The sequence below is a fragment of the Stegodyphus dumicola genome, chromosome 3 (assembly GCF_044657685.1).
Source record: "Stegodyphus dumicola isolate Sdum_Otavi_A_Nest chromosome 3, ASM4465768v1".
NCBI classification, from domain to species: domain Eukaryota; kingdom Metazoa; phylum Arthropoda; class Arachnida; order Araneae; family Eresidae; genus Stegodyphus; species Stegodyphus dumicola.
The window spans coordinates 15,526,799-15,550,213 of record NC_140770.1 but is presented as its reverse complement, the minus strand read 5'-3'; the positions used below and the strand labels follow the sequence as shown (position 1 = coordinate 15,550,213).

General features: G+C 34.6%; 1 protein-coding gene across 1 annotated transcript in view; it reads right to left on the bottom strand.

The window, feature by feature from the left end:
- The window catches only part of LOC118186408 (glutamate receptor ionotropic, NMDA 3A-like), a 221,883-nt gene that overhangs the window by 101,005 nt on the left and 97,463 nt on the right, over nucleotides 1-23,415 (bottom strand). The window contains exon 4 of the mRNA XM_085812593.1: nucleotides 16,375-16,527. Coding sequence (XP_085668719.1) covers nucleotides 16,375-16,527 — 153 coding nt within the window. The remainder of the gene's footprint in view (nucleotides 1-16,374; nucleotides 16,528-23,415) is intronic.

Sequence of the window (23,415 nt, the reverse complement as noted above, 5' to 3'; positions counted from 1 at the left end):
AACCCAAATTACTGAAAGACCATCAACCACCAATCACGAATCAAAGTTATATTAAAAGAAGAAGACAAAATATTAAAAAAAATCTGAATGTTTTAAAACTTTATATTACGCCCAAAAGGTAATTTTTTTAATGTTTTGTGTGTTACTTTATTTTATAATGTTCTTTCCACTTAAACCATAAAATTCATTTCAGCAGCAATATCGTTGTTCAGGAATGTGCACGAACTCAGTTAATACACAATAATTTAATATGTTCATTATAATGTAGATTTTTTGTGGCAACAGTGATGTTTTGATATATATTACTTTGAGCGTGATAAGGCATGGAATGTTATTCTTTCTGATACGTTTAGAATGCTAAATAAAATAGTTCGTTGTTAATTAAAAAGGTTTTCTCTGCTAAATATATTACCATTCGTCCGAAGTTATTAAATAAGTAAAGAAATTGATTAATTTCAAACAATCGTGAAATAGTTTTAAGAAAAGAAAAATCTTTGGTATTTCCGATACACAGTGTCGCGCGCTACAGAAAATTTTTAGTCCAAAGGGATTTGAATCCCGAAGGACTATTAGTTTCGTTTTGGCATTTTGCGTCGGACTCATAAATGTCGGTTCACTTTTCAAACTGTTGCCACAAAATGTTAGAGTCCTGCATTATATTTGAAGAAATTAAATAATGAAAAATCTGCATAAATGTATGTATATTTCTCGTATTGTGATAAAACAACGGTACATAGAGTCATCGAATTTTGAATAACGTAATCCTCCAACGAATATGAGCATGTGGAAGACCCAATTTGAAATTTGAAATTTGTTTTATGATCGATTTCCTATTTTTTAAAACTTTGACGAATTTTTGATTAACAAACTCAAGGATTTCAAAGCGAGCAATGGTAACGTTGTGCAGAAAAAACATTTTTATCTCCAGCGCGTGAGTCTCTGTATCGTTAATTCTAAAGATAGGCTCGTTTTAAAACTATTTTGCGATATTGCTGTTGCACTGGATCTTATGGTTTAAGTGCGAGGAACATGATATTTAATAAAGAAAGGTAACACACAAAATGTTAAAAAACGCCCCTTTGGACGTAATTTAAAATCTGAAACATTTCAGATTTTTTTTTTTTTTTTTTTCCCGTACAGTGTTGTCATTGCTCGCTTTGAAATCCTGGAGTTTGTTAATCCAAAATTCGTAAAAGTTTTACGAAATATGAAATAGATAATAAAACGAATTCCAAATTTGGGCTTCCAGATGCCCATATTCGGGTGCAGACGTACGTTATTCAAAACTGGATGGCTCTAGGTACCACTGTTTTATCCCAATGCGAGAAAGATACATACTTTTACGCAGATTCTTCATTATTTAATAACTTTAAATATAATACAAGGCTCTGATATTTGGTGGCAACTATTTAAAAAGTGATTTGCCGTTTATACCGAATCAACGCAAAATTCCAAAACGAAATATACAACCCTTCTAGGAAAAGTGCCATTTGGGCTAACAATAAAAAAAAAAAAAAAAAAAAAAAAAAAAAACTAGATGTAAGGTACTTAGGCAAATTTGATTTCCAAAATCAGACAGAAAACACACTAAGAGAGCTCACAGTTTATAAGGTATTTCTCCCACTTCCCTAGCGTGCCTTCGTGGTGTAACGGTAGCACGCTGGGCCGGTATTCCAGAGGTCCGTGGTTCGATTCCCGGCGAAGGCGGTTGCATATTTTTCATCTTTTCTGCTTCCAATTAACCTAATGACTCTACAAGCTCACTACAGTGATGTTGATGACTTATAACCTGTTTCTTTAAAATAGGCACTTCAAGGCCGTTGCTAATATTTCCCATTTGGGATTGAAAATGCGTATCGCCATTATCTTATTTTTCCCACTTTATTTTGGGACTGCCTTACAAGTCAGCTTTCATTCAAAATCTTTTCGTGAAGCGAAATACGTTGAAAGGAGATGAAGTAGAGGGGAAAAATTCAGGGAATTCAAATGGTTAGGTGTAGCTGTCGTTCCCATGGTTACGAGGCAAGTCGGATGGCTGAAAATAACATGGAAGTTTTTGTTTTAATGCAGCAGACTATAGTGATTATTTAGGGATCAGAATATATGCGATATTTTTCAGTTTAATGAAAACGTTTTTTGAGAATAGCAAAGCCATATTTTTTAAGAATAATATTCTGAAGGAAAAGTTAAAAAAAAATGTATTCGCCTTAATTTTCACCAGGGAATAAATTATTTTTACTTATAGTAGAAAATACATCTTTGCACAAAAATAAAACGGATCTTAGATGGCTAACTTCAATCTTTATTTGAAAGTTTCATAAAAATTAAAGTTTCGATAGCTATTTTTAGCAATATTATGAAAATTTAAAGGACTATTTTCGATGAATATTAACCAACGTTTCGCTTTCAAGGTACTGAAATTCATTTTGCCAATACTAAATTTCTTAGGAATCGTAGCAAATATTTTTAAATAGAGGTATGAAAATGTACCTCAATAAAACTACAAAATAAATAAATATTAAGAGGAGGGGGAAAAAGAATCTAAATGCTTATCAAAGCTTTAAAATCTTATAATGGAACAGGCGAGGAGGAAAAAATGTATATGTCGTAGATGCACTCAGCAAATGTTTACGTTAATCGTTGCCAAACTAGTGTTTATATTCTCTGTGCTGTTTATATTTGGCATGTAAACTGATGAAGATATTCGGACCTGGAAAAATTGCTACTGTTTGGAGTTGTAAAAAAATCTGATGTGTACACCACATGACTTTCTTGTGCGGAATATTAAATTACACGCATTTTATCCTCAATTCATTTAAACTATTGAAATAAATCTGCTTTGTCAATAGCGCATAAACCACAATAGAATAATTGCGAAATTCATTATATTTATTGACCATAGCGATAATCTGGCGATAGGTTCCCTTAACAGCGTTTAATCTCATTCATTTTATAACTTAGAATGCAAAAAATTTACATCATCTGAAGAATTATCTAATCGTTGCCACTTGTTCTATTCAAATACTATAATAAATCTAGTACAATGTATAAAAGAAATTAAGTAAACAAAACAAAAAAGAAACAGTTTTTCACAGACGATTCAGTTTTTCTCATTCAATTAATTCAGCTCTCACTTCGCGACAAGGCAAAAATACATAAAATCTCAAAATATCTATATTAAAAATTACAAAGTAAATCGTAAACATTTATTTCCTCGAAAAATTCCAGAAAGAATTAAGCATGATTTAATTCGCAATAATAAACGATGGCGTTCTTTTTGTTGTTGCGAAGCTTAGTCTCTCTAGATTGACAACCAATCTACTTTTCTGCTGTTTCAAATCTAAACAAATATGTCCGCCATGTTATTTAAAAATTAGGCTTAACCGCACTTAAACAGCTTTTAAATTGTTGATAATTCTACTATTAAACACTGTAAACTATTTAAACAGTATAATAAATCTAAAAACCATGTATGAAAGAAATTAAACAAATAAAAAAGAAACAGTTTTTCACAGACGATTCAGCGCTACTTGCCTAATGCACATGCGCTACTCGTAAACATTCTCCTCTGTCTGAGACAAACTGCGAGAGTATTTTCTGTTACTTAACTTGTAATTGCATAATATGAAACACTTATTTACTCGAATTTCATTAGAGATATATTTCTCATTAAATTAATTCACTTCTCACTTCGCGGTAAGGCAAAAATAATAAAAACTCAAAATATCTTCATTAAAAATTGAAAGATATAGAGAAACATAAACATAAATACAGTTAAAAATTTTAAACAAAAATTTACAATTAAAAATTACAGTTTCTACGCAAAAACAAGCAATTTGGACAGCGTGAAAGGAGACGTATTTTTCGGTGCACACAACTGAAAGTCCACTTCTGGTGTTATAAGCTTAGTTTCTCCAGCCTTCTTGGCGTGCCTTCGTGGTGCGGTGGTCTGCATGCTGGGAGCGTATTCCATAGGTCCTAGGTTCGATTCCCGGCGAAGGCGTTGCTAATTTTTCATCTTGACTGCTTCCAAAAAAATCCTAATGTCTCTACAATGTCACTCGACAAAAAGACACTGAATGCGTAGAAACTGATTTAATTTGTTGTGGACGCTATGCTAAGGCAATATATGGGATAATGTAATAGCTTAAATGATAATTCCAGATTGGATTAAGCATAATTTAATTCGCAGTATTAAAAGACGACGTTAATTTGTTGTTGCGAAGCTTAGTTTCTCTAAATAGGTAAAAATTCCACCATTCTGCTAAGTTTAAAATGTAAACAAATACGGCTGCTATGGTAAAAATATTAAGGCTTAGCCGCTTTAAACATTTTTAAAATTAAGATACAATAACAGGCCGAACAAGTATTAAATTAGAAGTCAAACAACAAAAATCAGCGTTATATTTGTTTCCAGATGTTCCAGATCCTGATAATTCCAGAAAGGATTAAGCATAATTTAATTCGCTAAAATAAAAGAAGGCGTTACTTTGTTGTTGCGAAGCTTAGTTTCTCTACATTGCCAACAAATCAACTACTTTTCTAAATTTCAAATGTAAAAAAATACACTGAAGTGACAAAAGTCATAGGATACCTCCTAATATTTTGTCATTCCTCCTTTTGCCCGGCGAAGTGCAGCAACTGGACGTGGCATGGACTCAACAAGTCGTTGGAAGTCCCCTGCAGGAATATTGAGCCACGCTGCCTCTATAGACGTCCATAATTGTGAAAGTGTTGACGGTGCAGTGTTTTGGGCACGAACTGACCTCTCGATGATGTCCCATAAATGTTCGATGGGATTTATGTCGGGCAATCTAGTTGGCCAGATCATTCGCTGGAATTGTCCAGAACGTTCTTCTAACCAATCGCGAAGAACTGTGGCCCGGTGACATGGCGCTTTGTAATCCATAAAAATTCCATCGTTGTTTGAGTACGTGAAGTCCATGAATTACTGTAATTGATCTCCATGTAGCTGAAGGTATCCATTTCCAGTCAATGATCGGTTCAGTTGCACCAGAGGACCGAGTCCATGCCATGTAAAAACAGCCCAGACCATTATGGAACCACCACCAGCTTGAACAGTGCCTTGTTGACAACTTGGGTCCATGGCTTCGTGGGTCTGTGCCACACTCGAACCCTACCATCAGCTCTTACCAACTGAAATCGTGACTCATCTGACCATGTCAGTAAAGGTACTCGAGTCGGTCTTCTGCTGGTATAGCCCAAGGAAGACAAATTTCGCCGCACTGTCCTATCAGACAGGTCCCTCGTACGTCCCACATTGATTTCTGCGGTTATTTGATGCAGTGTTGCTTGTCTGTGATATATTTATTTTAAATATATTTATATATACAGGGTGATTATAATTAAAGTTTAAGTTTCAAAACGCTATAAAAAAAGAACCACTCATGAAAATGATGCCAAATTTGAAAGGAATGTTATTGAAGAAAGCGGAAAGCGTATGGCAGAAGAAAAAAATTAGTTTCAAAAGTTAGCAACAGATGGCGCTGCAAGCGGAAGAAGACGTAAATTAAAATGTTAGTTAAATTTCAGTGTTATAAAGCCGCCAGGTACCAGGCTGTTCCTCATTTCGCGTCTCAGACGTTCGCCATGGGTGTTTCACTGCAGGACCGCGCTCTGCTGGTAAAGCTGTATTACAAGAATGATGATTGTGCAAGAGTAGCTCTGCAAAAATTCAGGACACTGAAGGGTATAAAAGAAGGCGTTGGTCCAATGAGTGTCATAGGTCTAAAGAAAATGATGCAAAAATTCGAAACGACAGGTTCGTTTGATGTGCAGTCTGGAAGAGGGAGAAAGCGAGTGCATTCGACGGTAGTTGAAGAAGTGGCCACAGCATTACAGGAAGGGTCGGCCGGTAGTGTGCAACAGTGTAGTGCACGAGAAATTGCCCGAACATTGGACAGGCCTACGAGCACGGTGCTGAAAATTGTACGAAACATCCTGCAATGCTATCCGTACAAAATTGGCCATGTGCAGGAGTTTCTTCCGTCTGACCTGACAGCTAGGGAGACGTTTGCGTTAGAATTCCTGGCTCGCATGGAAGTGGATAATGAATGGCCGTGGAAAATTTTGTGGACAGATGAAGCCCATTTCCATCTGGCAGAATACGTGAATACCCAGAATTGTCGAATATGGGCAACAGAAAATCCACTGGCAACGCACCCCGTACCACTTCATCCTGAAGAGGTCACGGTATGTTGTGGCTTTATGGAATCATTCATCCTACAACCATATTTTTTCGAGCAGACGAGTGCTTCCGGTCCTGTTACCGCAACCGTCACTGGTCAGAGGTATCCGTCTCTTCTGCGCAACCACGCGATTCCAGCTCTGCAACAGCGTGGATGTGTGGATGAAATCATTTTTATGCAAGATGGCGCTCCTCCGCACATTGCACGTCCCGTGAAGCAGCTGCTGAGGCGCCATTTCGGAAATGCTCGAATTATCAGCCGTCATTTCCCTACAGCCTGGCCGTCCCGATCACCTGATCTTACTCTGTGTGATTTCTGGCTGTAGGGATATCTGAAGGATGTTGTGTTCCATGCTCCAATTGAAAATTTAGCAGAATTAAAGGCACGCATTTCGCAACACTTTCTTAACAACACCCCGGAGACACTGCGATCCGTTGTGGAACATGCTGTTTGTCGCTTTCAACTTGTTGCACACAACGGTGGACACCATATTGAACATGTTTTGCGCCAGTCTCGCTACAGTTCCGAACTTCTTTGATGAATGGTTCTTATGCGGTATGTCGCCGCAAAACTCTTGAAACCGATTCGTCCCTTTCGATGTGATATGTACAGTCATGCAAATAAAATTATTCAACAATTCTAATTTGTCAATGCGTTTTTATGTGTAACTTCCATCTTAGCCGTTGTTTTACGAATCATTTCTCTTTTCTCGTCGGGATACTGCCGCTTACAGCGCCATCTGTTGCTAACTTTTGAAACTAAATTTTTTCTTCTGCCATACGCTTTCCGCCTTCTTCAATAACATTCCTTTCAAATTTCACATCATTTTCATCAGTGGTTCTTTTTTTATAGCGTTTTGAAACTTAAACTTTAATTATAATCACCCTGTATATCCATTCTGTTATCAGGCTCAGTGATCTCAGTTTCCTTACGCTTATATGTTTGTAAATTGTACATTTTTTGCTTTAAAATTCATTGAATTATGTCGTTCTTATCATCCGTTTAAGGTTTTTATGCTTTTAGTAAATGTGTATGAAGTATGTTTAGAATTATGGACAATTTTAAAGTTGTTTAAGTGCCGCTAAGCCTAATAATGTTTTTGATGGCGGCCACTGCTTGTTTACATTTGGAACAGGAGAATAGTGGATTTGTTGCCAATCTAGAGAAACTTAGCTTCGCAACAACAAAGATAACGCCTTCATTTATTATTGCCAATTAAATCATGCTTAATCCTTTCTGGAATTTTTTCGACGAAATAAGCGTATAAGATTTACTTCGTAATTTTTATACAGATATTTTGAGTTTTTATGTATTTTTGCCTTGTCGCGAAGTGAGAATTCAATTAATTGAACTGACAACTCTACGCAGATGTCGCTGGTCTCGGTCGTTAAGTGCAGACCGATGGTACGTCACAATGACAAGAGTATAAGAGAATGATATATAAGAAATACAGGACACGTCCGTCGTACGTCCCACATTCATTTCTGCGGTTATTTGACGCCGTGTTGCTCTCTGTGAACATTGACAACTCTACGCAGACGTCGCTGGTCTCGGTCGTTAAGTGCAGGCGGTCGGCCACTGCGCTGCCCGTGGTGAGATGTTATGCCTGAAATTAGAAACTCTCGGCACACTCTTGACACTGGAGATCTCGGAATGTTGAATTCCCTAACGATATCCGAAATGGAATGACCCATGCGTCTAGCTCCAACTACCATTCCGCGTTCAAAGTCTGTTAATTCTCGTCGTGCGGCCATCATCACGTCAAAGCCTCTTCACATGAATAACTTGAACGCAAATGAAAGTCCTAATCTAATCTAATCTAATCGGTATCTTTTACAAATTTGGCCTTGGCTACAAAGAGCCTTAATCCAATCGGTTTTGATCATGCCATTCGGCCAGTTGGTTAGAGAGAGTAGTAGTGCATAAGCACCCGCACAGAGGCGAAAAATTTATAGGATATAATCCTGCGATTTTAGCTGTACATGTGATAAGCAATTTGGCATTAGCAATTATTACGGCAGTGGTCTCAGTTCACGTGCAGTCAGGCGGCATGGCGGTCAGATCGGAAAGCAATCCTTCAACCTCGGCATCCACTCCCTGAATGAGAGAGGAGCACTTAGAATTCTAAGCAACAAGTGAAACCCACGTGATGTGGGTCAGCCAATCAGAGACGAACTTAGTTCGCAAAGTTCTATTTGACCAGAGCGGTCACATGATTGATTCAATTGAATGGAAATTAAAATAATAGAAATAAACTTGAATAAATGAGATCTTGGGTAAATGGAAAAGATATATACACTATTTACATATTTACAATCACCATCTAGGATTGTGATGTATTGTCCGCGGCCTTTTTACCGTATGTTCAATAGTTGGATCATAATCAATGATGTTTTTGATTGCTTGGTACTCGCTATTCCTAGCTTTCTCAAAGAAATTGTGAGATATGGTGAGGATGTGATCCATAAGATCAGGAATTTTGAGGTCTTTCTGGATATCTTTATTCCTGATAAACCAGGGAGCGTTTGTGATTGATCTTAATATTTTATTTTGTAAAATACCAATCTTCTTCCTTTCATTTTTATTGCCAATAGCCCAAGCAGGGGCGGCATATGTAAGGATCGGTCTAATGAGAGAAGTATAGAGAATCTTTTTTGTATGTAAGTTAAGTTTGGAGTTACGTCCAATAAGTGGATAGATAGCCATATAAGCAGAATTCCCTTTATTGGCAATGTATTGAAGGTGGGTTTTGAAGTTCAGCTGTTTATCGATATAAACACCCAGATATTTGTAAGCATCATTATGTGGGATAGGAGTACTATTGATTTTAATTTCAGTGTTGACATTCTGAAGTTTTTTATAACGTCTATAGAGAACAGTATTGCATTTGTGAGCGTTGAGATTTATTTTCCAAATTGTGCACCAGTGTGCAATATTGTTAACATACATTTGGAGGTTGTTAATGGCCAGTTGAGGTTGAATAGATTCAGAGAGTACAACAGCATCATCTGCATATTTGAGTACTTTGGAGTTAAGAGGTTGAGGTAGATCGTTAATATAAATATTAAAAAGTTTTGGGCTCAAAACACTGCCTTGAGCGACGCCACAAAACATCCTTTTCTTTTTGGAGAAGGTATTACCTATTCTGACTTGGAAAGTTCTGTTACATAGAAAAGAGAAGATAATTTTAATTAAATTTTTAGGAATTTCGAGATCTATGAGTTTTAGAATTAGCCCAGCATGCCACACTCGATCAAAAGCTTTCTCAAAATCGAGGTAGCATGCGGCAACTGCACTTTTTTTCTGAAACGCAAGAGCTATTGTTTCCACAAGATTTAAGACTTGATGAGTGGTCGAGTGACCTTTTCTAAATCCAAATTGTAAGTTATCAATAATGTCATTATTTTCTAGGAAGTTTGTGAGTCTATTGTTAAGGATTTTCTCATAAATTTTGCCCATAGCCGGCAAAAGACTGATAGGGCGATAGCTATTGACATCTTTTGGGTTTTTTCCCGGTTTGGGAATAAAAATTACGATAGAGTGCTTCCATTGTTGGGGGAAGTATGACTGTCTAATACAACCATTGATAATATTGCAGAGATTGATAATGCATCTATTTGGCAGGGCTTTAAGTGCTTTATTGTTAAGATGGTCGTAACCTTTCGCTTTTCTTGTCTTAAGGTTTTTAATAATGTTTTTCACCTCTTTAGGAGAAGTAAACTGTATGTGCCTTTGAGGCGTAAAATTGCGTATGTAGTTGACTGCTTCTTGAGCTTCGTTTTCAGTTTCCGAGTTATTAGACGGGAGGGGTTTATAGATATTTTCTTGTACTTCTGCCATGAGGTCAGCAATGTCTTGGTCCGAATAATATTTAGTACCAGAGTGTTCAATTGCGTGCTGGGTATAACTGTTATTATTTTTGAGGGAGCGCGCGATTCTCCAAACATTTTCATGGTTCGGCTCCAAATTTTCAAGTAGGTGGTCCCATTGTTGATTCCTGTATTCTTGAATTTCAGTCTTGATTTTTCGATTTAGGTAATTGAGGTGCCGTTTATCATTTGGGTTTCTAGACTGATGCCAGGTCTTAATGGCTGCGTTTCTGAGCTTGATAGTATTCTTAATCTGGGTGGGAAGGGTTTGAGATTTATTTTCTTTTATGGAGTAAGTAGCAGTGGAAATAGCGTTTTGAATGGTAGTAGTAAATTTATGGATTTCGTTCTCTATTGCAAAGCTATGGGGGTAACTATTATTGCAGGTATAATTTTGCAGAAGATTATTAACTAGATTCCAGTTGGTCTTGGTACGATGTTTTTTCAAAGGATGATAGAATCCATAGAAGTCAAAGGTGACTGGCAGGTGGTCAGAATTAAGGTCATAAGTGACTTCTAGAGAAGGAGTTTGGTTGATATTTTTGAGTAATAGAACATCAAGGATGTCTCCGGCGCCATCATGATGAATTCTAGTGGGGGAGAAAGGTGCGACAATTTTTAGATCTTGATTTAGTAGGTAGTTGTTCAAGAAATTTCCATTAGTATTGTTGGATCTTGAATTCCAAGCTTGATTTTTAGCGTTAAGATCACCCGCAATTAAAGTAGGAAAATTAGCAGCTGTGAGATTATTTAGATCATTATTGTTTAGTCTATTGCCAGGTGGGTTGTAGACTGAAATGAATAAATAGGCTTCATTCATTCCACTATAAATTATTGCAGCTGTTTTTTCTATATTGCCAGTGTTAGGTAATTCATATTTGGCGAAACGAAGGTAGTTTTTAATAATTATTGCAGTACCTCCACCTCTGTTATGAATTCTGTCGTCCCGGATTGTCCGGTATCCAGGGAAATTTATCCGATGTGACTTCCTTAGATGTGTTTCGTTGAGCAGCATGATGTCTATGTTATGGGTGATGAGGAAGTTCTTAATTTCCTCCTTTTGCTTATGAACACCGTTAGCATTGAAGAAAGTGACTTTAAGAAAGCACTTGCTAGTGGTTATGATCTTGTGTTCATTACTTAAAGGACTAGAAATCATAGTTTAGAGATGAAAAATATTCTATGGCTGCCATAACAACCTCGATTTTGTTCATAATATTTTTAGCTTCTTTGAAGCTTTTTAGAAATTCTTTAGCTTTTGTCAGCTGCAATTTAATCCACTCACAGAAGGAGGGAGGTTCCGGTTCTTGATTCTGTTTCTGGGTTGGAGGAGCGGATACAGCCGCTTGCGTGCTGGTATTTTGTGCTGCCGTTGGTAGAGCAGGGAAATCTTCTTGATTGAGTTGGAATGTAGGTTGAGGTGGTTGAGCATTTTCCGTTTTACGAGTTTCTATTGCTTTTTTGATATTGTTAGGGTGGAATTTACACAGTTTTGAAGAGCTTACGTGGTCCAAACCACATAAGGCACATTTTGCGGAGTGTAAGTTTTTGTCCTGTTTGCATGTATACCCTTCGTGAGGGCCTGCGCATTTTTGGCATCTTGGTTTGTAATTGCACTTTTCCTTAATATGCCCGTATCTTTAGCATTTATGACATTGAACTGGTCCTGGGCGACTTTTATACGTGCATACCAGAACATCAAGTCCACGTAGTGAAGTGATGTTAAATATCTTTTTCCCCTCGTTGTTTCTTTTGGTTTCCACGAGGAAAACCGGTAATTTAATAATTTTGCCGTCTTCAAATTTTTCAATTTGTTTTATTTTTGTAATGGGGATGCCCATACTGGCGATTTCTTCTTTTATGATCTCCGGGTTTGAGGTTCTTGGGAGTTTTTTGATAATGGCCTTTAAAGGTTTTTCGCTTTTAAGTTTATACGTATGGTATGGAATATCCCGTTTAGTAAGCAATTCGGTGGCTTTGCGGTAATCTTCGGGATCAAATACTCTTATGGTAAGGGTGTTCCCTTTTAAATTTCCTTTTATTTTTGTGATTCCAATTGTTTCAAATTCTTCTTTCATTCTGTCCCAATTCGCCGTAAAGTCCTGCAGGACGATAGGTGGGATGTGTGAGGCCGTTTTCTTTGGGATGATAAATTCTTCAGTATTATTTGCGTTGTTTTGATCCATCATTTCTTCATTGTTTAATTTTTCGTATTTATTTTGTTGTAGAGGAGGTGTGATTTCCGTTTCGGAAAATGTTCGTTTATTCGTGATGCGAGGGGTTTTGAATCCATCGCTGTCAACTTCTGTTTTCTTTTTTCTGTTTTTGTCGCTATGTGTGCGTTTTATGGGGTTGTTTGGTGGGATATCTCTTTCCAGGTCATTCGTGTGTTGATTCTGTTTTTGTGGGGAGTTGGGGACAGAATTGTTCTGTTGTACAATTTGTTTTTGTGGTTGGGAATTCAAAGTAGCTTTCTGTGGAGAATTACTATTTGAATTGCATTTTTTGTCAGATCCTTTTATGTGAATGTTATTTACAGCCGGGTTACTGCTGCATCTTTTTAAGGGATTATTCACGCTTATAAACATGTCGCAGATTTTTAATTTTGCATTGATGGTATCTAGCTCGTTAACGATCTGTTCATTTTTTTGAGGAGCTGCATTTAGAATTTTGAACTCATCTAAGAGTTGTTCCTTTAAATTACAAATAGTTTCGAACGTGGGTTTGCCAATTGTAGTGACTATCCACACAAAAGCGGATATGTTGCTATCATTTTTAAGATCAAATTCCTCAATATGTGTATCAGTGATACCAAAATTGGAGAATTGACATAAATCAAATAAATGCTTAGTAATCTGACCGTTTGCCATTGCACTGACGTACAGAGAACAAAAGGAGAGATCTTACCGCATTTTTTGCAGCAGTCGGTCCGAACTAGTAGTCCAAGGAGCGGTCCGCAGCCGGAGTCCTCGAGAGAAAACAAAAACAAGGCGGTTCGGTGCTGGAATGCAAGGGCGAACACCAAAGCAAGCAGGAGCAGAAAAAATCCCTGTCTTGTCTCTAGGAGCTCAGCGACAGGAATGAGGATGAAAGTCCTGCCAAAGCATTTCGCATTTATACATTTTCTACGCGATACTACTGCCATCTGTATATTTGCATATTGCTATCACATGACTTTTGTCACTTCAGTGTATGGCTGCTATGGTAAAAATATTAGGGTTAGCTGCACTTAAACAACGTTTAAATTTTTGATAATTCTAAATCTTTAACATGCAGGTTAAGTAAAGGCATAAAAACCTTAACCATAAGATAAGAACAACATAATTCAATGATTTTTAAACCAAAAAAAAATAAATAAATAAATAAATAAAATAAAAATGCACAATTTACAAACGTATAAGAATAAAGAAACTAAGCTGAATGTGATAATAACCGAGTGGATATATATGTATATATGTATATGTATATATATATATATATATATATATATATAGGTTTGGTGCGGTCGATTGCAACCAAAAAAGGGTGGTCCCCATCTACATTTTATAGCAGTCACACAGATAAAATTTCAAAGTTCTGAGAGTATATTCGTTTTTGAATTATTCGAGATAAATACAAAGGTATGCACGAACGGAGGCACAAAAACTTGTCTTCTGAATCCGTTTTAAATATAATTATAATTCATTGGCCCCCAAACGAATTAGAAAACTAGTGTGAATAATTATTTGAGCCAGAATTTACTTTTCTTATCCCAAAGGTTAGTAACTGGAGTATGAAATATGAATAAGTCAGAATTTTATTCTCCTTTATTCCAAAATTTAATGATTAGAGTATGAATAATTATTTAGGCTAGAATTGATTTTACTTATCCCAAAGATTAGCAACTGGGGGTATGAAAAATGATTTGAGTGAGAATTTTATTCTCCTTTATTCCAAAGTTAATGTGTGTGAATAATTATTTGAGCCAGAATTTTATTTTACTTATTCCAAAGATTTGTAAATGGGATACGAAAAATGATTTGAGTTCGAATTTATTTTACTTATCCCAAAGGTTAGTAATTGGTGTACGAAAAATTATTTGAGCCAGAATTTTATTCTCATTTATCCCGAAGTTAAATGATTAAAGTGTGAATAATGATTTGAGATATAATTTAATTTTACTTATCCCAAAGGTTAGTAGCTGGGGTAGGAAAAATGATTTCAGCTAGAATTTTATTCTTGTTTATCGCAAAGGTTAATGATTAAAGTGTGAATAATTATTTGAGCCAGAATTTTATTTTACTTATCCCAAACGTTATTAGTTCGCATATGGAAAATGATTTGAGCCAGAATTTTATTTTACTTATCGCAAAGTATGGAAAATGACTCGAGCCAGAATTTTGTTTTACTTATTCTAAAGATTAATGATAAACTATGAATAATTAAGCCCGAATTTTATTTTACGTATCCCAAAGACTAGTAACTGGGGGTATGAAAAATGATTTGAGTAAGAAATTTATTCTGCTTTTTCCCAAAATGAATGATTAGAGTGTGAATAATTATTTGAGCCAGAATTTTATTTTACTTATTTCAGAGATTTGTAAATGGGATACGAAAAATGATTTGAGTTCGAATTTATTTTACTTATCCCAAAAGGTTAGTAATTAAGGCATGAAAAATTATTTGAGACAGAATTTTATTCTCCTTTATTCCGAAGGTTAATGATTAGAGTATGAATAATTATTTAGGCTAGAACTGATTTTACTTATCCCAAAGATTAGCAACTGGGGGTATGAAAAATGATTTGAGCGAGAATTTTATTCTCCTTTATCCCAAAGTTAATGATTAGAGTGTGAAAAATTATTTGGTCAAAAATTTTATCTTAATTATTCCAAAGATTTGTAAATGGGATACGAAAAATGATTTGAGTTCGAATTTATTTTACTTATCCCAAAGGTTAGTAACTGGTGTATGAAAAATTATTTGAGCCAGAATGTTATTCTCATTTATCCCGAAGTTAAATGATTAGAGTGTGAATAAAGATTTGAGATAGAATTTAATTTTACTTATCCCAAAGGTTAGTAGCTGGGGTAAGAAAAATGATCTCATCTAGAATTTTATTTTTAGAGTGTGAATAATTATTTAAGCCAGAATTTTATTTTACTTATTCCAAAGATTTGTAAATGGGATACGAAAAATGATTTGAGTTCGAATTTATTTTACTTATCCCAAAGGTTAGTAATTGGGGTATGAAAAATTATTTGAGCCAGAATTTTATTCTCCTTTATTCCGAAGGTTAATGATTAGAGTTTGAATAATTATTTGGGCTATAATTGATTTTACTTATCCCAAAGATTAGCAACTGGGGATATGAAAAATTATTTGAGCGATAATTTTATTCTCCTTTATCCCAGAGTGATTAGAGTGTGAATAATTATTTGGTCAAGAATTTTATTTTACTTATTCCAAAGATTTGTAAATGGGATACGAAAAATGATCTGAGTTGGAATTTATTTTACTTATCCCAAAGTTTAGTAACTGGTGTACGAAAAATTATTTGAGACAGAATTTTATTCTCCTTTATCCCGAAGGATAATGATTAGAGTGTGAATAATGATTTGAGATAGAATTTAATTTTACTTATCCCAAAGGTTAGCAGCTGGGGTAAGAAAATGATCTCAGCTAGAATTTTATTTTTGTTTATCGCAAAGGTTAATGATTAAAATGTGAATAATTAGTTGAGTCAGAATTTTATTTTACTTATCCCAAAGGTTAGCAGCTGGCATACGGAAAATGATTTGAGCCAGAATTTTATTTTACTTATCCTAAAAATTAATGACTGGACTAAGAATAATTAACCCCGAATTTTATTTTACTTATCCCAAAGATTAGAAACGGGATTATGAGAAATGGACTTGAGCCAGAATTTTATTTTTTTTTGTCCCAAATGTTAATAATTGGAGTATGAAAAATGATTTGAGCCAGAATATTATTTTACTTATCTCAAAGGTTGGTAACACGCTCGATTTAGTGATTTCAGTCAAACTAGTACATACGTCTCAAAATGTATATATAGCTTTAAAGTTGGATGTATTCTCTATTTTTTTTTTTAATATTCTTATTCTCGTTTCCACGCAATTCACACATAGCGAGTTTCATGCAGTCGTTTATTCGAGAATCTGGGACTTACTAGACAACAATAATTCACAAAAAATATATTTTAGGTTACAAACGAGCTTTTCATAAAATATGACACTAGATTTAAATAGATTCCCTGAAGACTAGAATTCTAAGAAAAACATTTTTAAAGCACTTACCTGTGCAAAGCTTTTGTGAGTCTCATTCTGTATTCGGACGTATTGTTCCAGCAACTGATATTGGACTGATTTCCTCTGTCAACTAACCACAGATTACCATCTAAGTACTTCACGCTTTCGGACACCACGTCTATTGCAGATCGCACACTATGCCTAAAAGATAGGAAACATTTTATCATAAAAATTATCCCACATTCAAAATAAACATTAGAACATTAAAACATGCATTAAAAGTAAGTATAGAAATAAAATATATCAAAGCCCATGAATTGGATATATATATATATATATATATATATATATATATATAATATAATTCCAAATACAAAAGTGTTCAAAATGACGCAAATATTCATTCTTTGGCAATTCTAAATTAAAATGCATGACGTGGACATTACATGACTTCCTTGTACGGCATATTAAATTATGCATATTTTTTGCTGCACTGCATTAAGGGGAGTTGGAACTCCAAAATCTTCAAAAGATTGTGATTTCGGATTTTTGCATTTTCAAATTCTCTACACTTTTATCTTTCTAAAAATACCATTCTTTAATCTCTATGAAAATTTAGAGCTGTAAAACAAATCTAGTTTTAATTTGTTATCAACTGCTTTTATCAATGAGGATTTTTACATAAAAACGCGTTTTTCTCCAAACGTGATTCTTTTATACTCGATGTACCTTTTCTCAGGAACTACTGCTCACAGGTATCTAAACTTTTTATGGCTTATTTATTAGGTTCCCTAATATTTACTGAAACGAGCTTTTTGTAATAAACTTAGAAAAAACAATTTTAAAATTTTTTTGTGTGAGAAAAGTGCTAAATTTTACTATGCCTAACAAAATATCCTGTAATTTACTCTAAAATTCAAAATGTTTCAAAAGCTCATTTCAGTATAATCAGATAGGTATACTTTAATTACAGAAAAAAATTCAAGCTTGTATCTACAGCAGATTTTGAGAAAAGGTACATCGAAAATGTCCAATTTAACATTGTCGGTATAGGGGTTTCTGATACCCCTTAAAATTCTTTCCCCGAATTTCAAGCAATTCAACCAAATGGCAGGAAAACCAAATTTTCGGTGCACAGAATTGAAAGCTATCTTCCTGGTCCCACTGGGCAAAAAGACACTAAAGTTGGTGCGCCCACTGACTTCATTCACTACTCTACTTACAGTTTCAAATGTAAGCAAATCTGGGCCTCTTAGGCCTAGCGTCACATTTAAATTTTTGATAATTCTAAAACTATTGCTTGCTGATTAAAAGGCATAAAAACGTTTAACGGAGCATAAGAACAAAATAATTAAATAACTTTTAACGCAAAAAGTGCACAACTTACCAACATATAAGAATAAAAATATTGAGCTCGTTGAGCCGGGAAACAGGGCTAGAATATATCTATCTATATATCTCTCTATCAATATATTTTTCTATGTATTAAACTGCTATATATTTACTAGTGTGTAGCATTCCGTAATTTAGAATTTTTTACAACAGATTTTCAGAAATAATTTTAGCGCGAGTGATTTAACAGCTTTGAAACTCTAAAATTATACTATTAATATTCTCTTGAACTTTTCTTACTTTAGAATAATATTTGAATAATTACGAAAAATATTTATTAAACTAGAAATAGTTTTATTCTTTGTTTATGTAAATCATGTTGCGAGTCTACAAATATTGTTTTCTAGAGCACAAATTCTATAAAATTCTGCGAATAAGAATTCATTTTCAAAATAATTACATTCATTTATAATTTTCACAACGATCTACCCAGAAATAAATACCTCAAAAATATCCTGATTAGCAATCTTAATGATTTCAAAGCGAGCAGTGGCAACACTATACGGAATAAAATATTTTTATTTCCAGCCAGTGAGACTGTCTGTTCCGAAATTCTAAAGATAGGCTGTTTTTAAATATCCTGTGATTTTACAGTGGAATATCGAATTTTATATGACATAAATAACATGATAAAAATAAACATAATAACATGATTTTTCATTTCATGTAATATAAGTAATATCATGTTATATTTATGTAATATAAGTAAGTACACAAAATGCTAATAATAAAAAGACCAAAAAAAAAATGAGTTTTGTAAATCATTTCTAGTAAGAAACCTGAACATTGATATGAGGAACTAAGAAAAGATTAAAAAAAATGTATGCCAACACATTAACGCTTCATCTGGAATTCTGGACGTACACTATGCAGCTTTTAAAATTTTTCTAATTTTGCTGTTGAATTGTATATGGCGTAATTGCAAAGAAAATTATTCTTACTAATAAAGCTAAAAAGACAAAAAAAAAAAAAAAAAAAAAAAAAAAAGAGTTAATAGGAGCGGGAACTGTGTTTGGTACACAAGGGTACTTTAGCGATAAGGCTCTACCCCTTGTAGAACAGTATAAGAATTGCGAATAGTATGATGAAATAACCTAAAAAATATCTAAGGTAATTTTTTTTATAATACAGTTTTTAAAGTGAATAATTTACAATTTAGAATTCATATTATTTAAACCATAAGTTATAGAATGCTAATTAAAGCTATAGGGACATAAGGTATTTTTTTGGAAGCAGGAGAGATGAAAAATGAGCAACGCCGCCTCCGGGAATCGAACCACGGTCTTCTAGAATACGCGCCCAGCATGCAGACCACTACACCACGAAGGCACGCTAAAAAGGCGGGAGAAATACCTTATAAAGTATTAAGCGGTGCCAAATGAATGCAGACCAGAAGTCGTCGAGATGGTAAACGTGTGGATGAAGGCAAGGTTAGGCGAACACTGGTAATTTGAATCCGATAAGTAAGATATAAATACTACAAACGTAAGACTAAAACGAATGCATAGCATATACAATAAGAGAAGGTTAACAAAAACCTTCAAGACATTATAATAAATATTACATAATATATATGTTACGGTGAAACACCGAAATCTGGAGAATGTCGACTTACACCGGTCAATGTCGACATTCACCATGTGCTAATGGTGAATGTGAAACATATAACAATATTATATTTTCTTCTCCGTCATTCAGTCGCGAATAAACGCACTTGAGACTTGAAATAAGAACTTAAGAACATGAGAACCTAAAACACTCAATACATTCAAAATGAGAAAGGAAAATAATAGAAGTTAAAAACTTACTGAATTATACAGAACGTGCTAAATGAGAAAATAAAATAACAGTCATAAAAAAACTTACTAAATTATGTGATTCAAATCTTATTTATTGCAACAACTTAAACTCTTATAGCACGTTATGACCTCTCTTTTCGACTTTCACCAGAGCATATCTGTGATTGTCGACATACACCGGTGAGGGTCCGAATATACAAGAATGTAGTGAAATATTCGGTCTTTCACCGACGTATTTGGTGAATGTTGACATTCTCCGGCGAAAGTCGACATTCTCCAATTTCGGCCTTTCACGGTAACATATACATTCAGTTGGGCCATGGGCCTGTCCATATTTGCTAGGTCATTGCAGTCATAATGGCAAATCTTAATGGCCGGGTTGTTAATTGTTTTTTGTCTTTCATGGAAGCTTTTAAAAAGTTTAGATTAATGTGAGGGTAGTTGCTCCATATCCAGTTCTTCATGAATTCTGTTGCTGCGGATAAACCACTCCGCTTTATTTATTTGACTAAGAACAGACTGTTGGCAAGTCTGTAATTTTTTCCTATTACACTTTTTGGTATAGGCCCAAACTGAATTAGCATAACATACAGATCTGTTCGCAGATTTTTTAGACGATTTTGGTAAGCGGTAATAAAACATAGTTTGCTGCAAAAGAAGTAATTGTAACCGTACTATGTTTTAAAAAGTCAAAATTATCGTCTGTGGCTTGAAAGTTTTGTTTTTAATCGAAATGGGAAATTTAACAAAGCAGTGGTTTGAAGGCTACATTGACGCTCTTTCCGAAGAGAAATATGCATACTCCGTTATCCAAAAACGATGTGAGAATCATGGTTTTGTAATATCTAAAGCGTCGATAGGTAATATCATCAACAAGAAAGGAAAACAAAAACGTCAAATTGGAGCCTCAAGTGGGACAAAAATTCCAAACAAGTATCCAAGAAAAAACGGACGTCTTCGACTATTGCAAAGGTACGTTGTTTAATGTTAAAAGAAAATCCCGCTAGTCAAAGGACAGTTGCAAAAGCATAAAAATACTCGGTGTCCACCGTAAACAAAATGATAAACGTTGGTTTAAATCTTAAGAAACTCAAAAACGCAATGTGCATCGTCTTCTTCCAAAGCATATCGCTCAACGCAGGACACGCTGCAGAATTCTATATGAGAAACAATTATCCAAAGAAAAATGGAAAACAATTGTCACAATAGATGAAGCATGGGTGTATTTAAATGACTGTAACAAAAAAAGAGCCATTTATTATCATAAAAGGGGAGAAAAAAATTTAAGTACATGGTTCAAAGAATCGAAAGAAAGTTTTTCTAAGGTATTCATGATTGTTACTGGTTTTTCTTATAATGGCAAGTTAAAAATAAAGAGAGTGCAAAAAAATGTGAAGATTAACTCCAAATACTATCAGAAACATATTTTATCGCCCATTTCTCTGAATGAAATACCATCGCTTTACCCACAGTGCCATCCATCTGTGAGACTCCATCAGGACAAAGCTAGCAGTCACACATCAAAATCTACTGTAAATTTCCTAAAAGAAATGGAACAAAAAAAAAAAAAAAAAAAAAAAAAAAAAACTGGTATCAAGGCCATACCCTTCACTGATATCCCTACTCAATCTCCCGATGGATTTTTGTGCTTTCGGACTTTTAAAAACTGCATTCTCCAAACGTTGTCCCAAAACCCTAACAGGACTCTGGAAAGCTGTTCGGGAGGAATGGGATAGAGTATCTCTTCTGCCACTTCAAAAGGCATTATTATCCAGGATATTGCGGTGTCGAAAGATAGTTCAGAAAAAGGGATGTCAAAGAGAACATTCGAAACACAAAAATTTATGTAATTTAGTTTTGTGAATACAATATACATCGTCTACAAGATACATCATCTAATGTGTGAACAACCTCTGTAGTAATGGAAGGAGAACGGATTTATAAATGAGTAACTTGTTATCAATTGATAAAACATTGTTTCGAGCAATAGGTATAGTTTAGCTTTATGCAGTCGAAACTTTTCGTTAATAGATGTAATGTGCGGGGCCCATGTAAGAGTTTTGTTGAGGATCTTAAACCAAACCTTTTCGGGCGACCGTTAAAAAATGAAACCTTTCAGATCTTTTTACACATCCCCCTGGAGAGTTCAATTACGTGGCTGGCTGTTCTGATGAATATTTTTTCATAACTCAAGGACGAGCTCTTGTTCCATATCGATTGTTCTATTCGCCATCGGCCCTCAAAATGCCGCCTTCCGGAAGGGGAATCCACTTCTGATGCTTGTCTCGTTTAGATAACCGCGGGTAATTACGCAGAAAATTGGCGCTTAGGGACAGGAAATACTTTTATCTCTTACTCTAATAGGAGTTTATTAGTCCCTGCTTGACACCCACTTCTCATTATCCTCAAACTCAAATCGCATGCAAGCCATGGAGGTAGGAAGTAAGATAGAGTGGCTCTAACCGGTTTCCCCCATACGCTTCTTTGAAGCACTGGCGATAACTTCGTTGTAACCAAAACATTGGGTGATTTAGTTCAATGGGTTTTTGACACGATCGTATGTAAATATTTTGTAATTACGTCTTAACTATACATATCAATGTATATATTTTCTTTTTCTCCAATACTTGAGAGTCCCAAGTATATGAAGAGAATACATTTTTAAACAACATTTCATTTAGATGGAATTAAATGCTATATTTTTCACAGAACACTTTGCTCAGAACGTTTTAATTTGACCGAAATATTTTCACAAGTTTTGTTAATTACATTAGGAGAAACTTTTAAGGTGATTCAATGTTATTCGGTTAAAGATTACAAAAATTAAGATCAAAGTTTATTGTACTATTAAAATTATGCCTTATTTCTTTTCTATTTATAGAGCTTTTTCCTAAATAGTTTCTCAAATATGATATGATTTTTGACTTCTGAGGCATCTTTTAAATGGAAAAAATTAAGTCAATTTTTAATTAATGCTCTATTCGGTCCAATTCAAATTACAGGAACTTTTATTTTAATAATGATACTTATAGATAGTAGATATATATATGTGATGTATCAGCTTTTGTCCAGAATAAATAGATCGTTGAAGAAATATAGATGTTGTCGTAGCTTAAATTATCAGACGATAAGTTTAAAAAAAAACAGGATCCATTTATTATTATTCAGGAGAAATAGCAGTTACAAAATCAGATATCCGGAGTAACTAAAAAGAATTACTAATAACTTTTTGTATGAAGTTTACTGCATCGTGACATTTAAGAAAAAGCACCGATGCCAATGCCAATGATTTGAAAATTACGGAGTTCCTATGGTTCAAAACCATTTACCTCCTCATCAGAATTAATAAAAGCGAGCAGAAATGGGAAAAAAATTTTGCATAAGTGAGTTACTTGATGCACACTAGAGGGAGCCACTGGCTCAAGAAAGTTTAGGGATAGAGATGAGATAATAAAAACTTAAGAATCATAATATTTTTTAAAAGTTTTTAGGTTTTATAATTTTTTTGTATTTTATATTTTATACTTTTTTTGGTTTTTATAAATTTTTTATACACAATACAACACTAAAGCAGAAAGCGGAGAGGAAAGATTTTAAGATTAATAGGCTCATTGGCATGTGGCTTGTGTAGGATAGTGCAAATAATAAATATGAACGCGTTGAAAATATTCATAGGCAGATTTTAAAAAATCTGCGGGAGATGTGACTCTATGCGAACAGATTGATAACTTTGCTTGAAGATCTTGGTTGCAGGTAGAGATGGTAATAAGCAATTATATGGCAGCTCGCTGAAGAGACTTCCTTCCTTCTTGGCGCGGGAGCTGGAACTGATGTTGAGAGGGCGTGTCTTGCCCTTTTAGATGGAGGGTAGATGCCGAACTCTCGGCCAATCACGGCT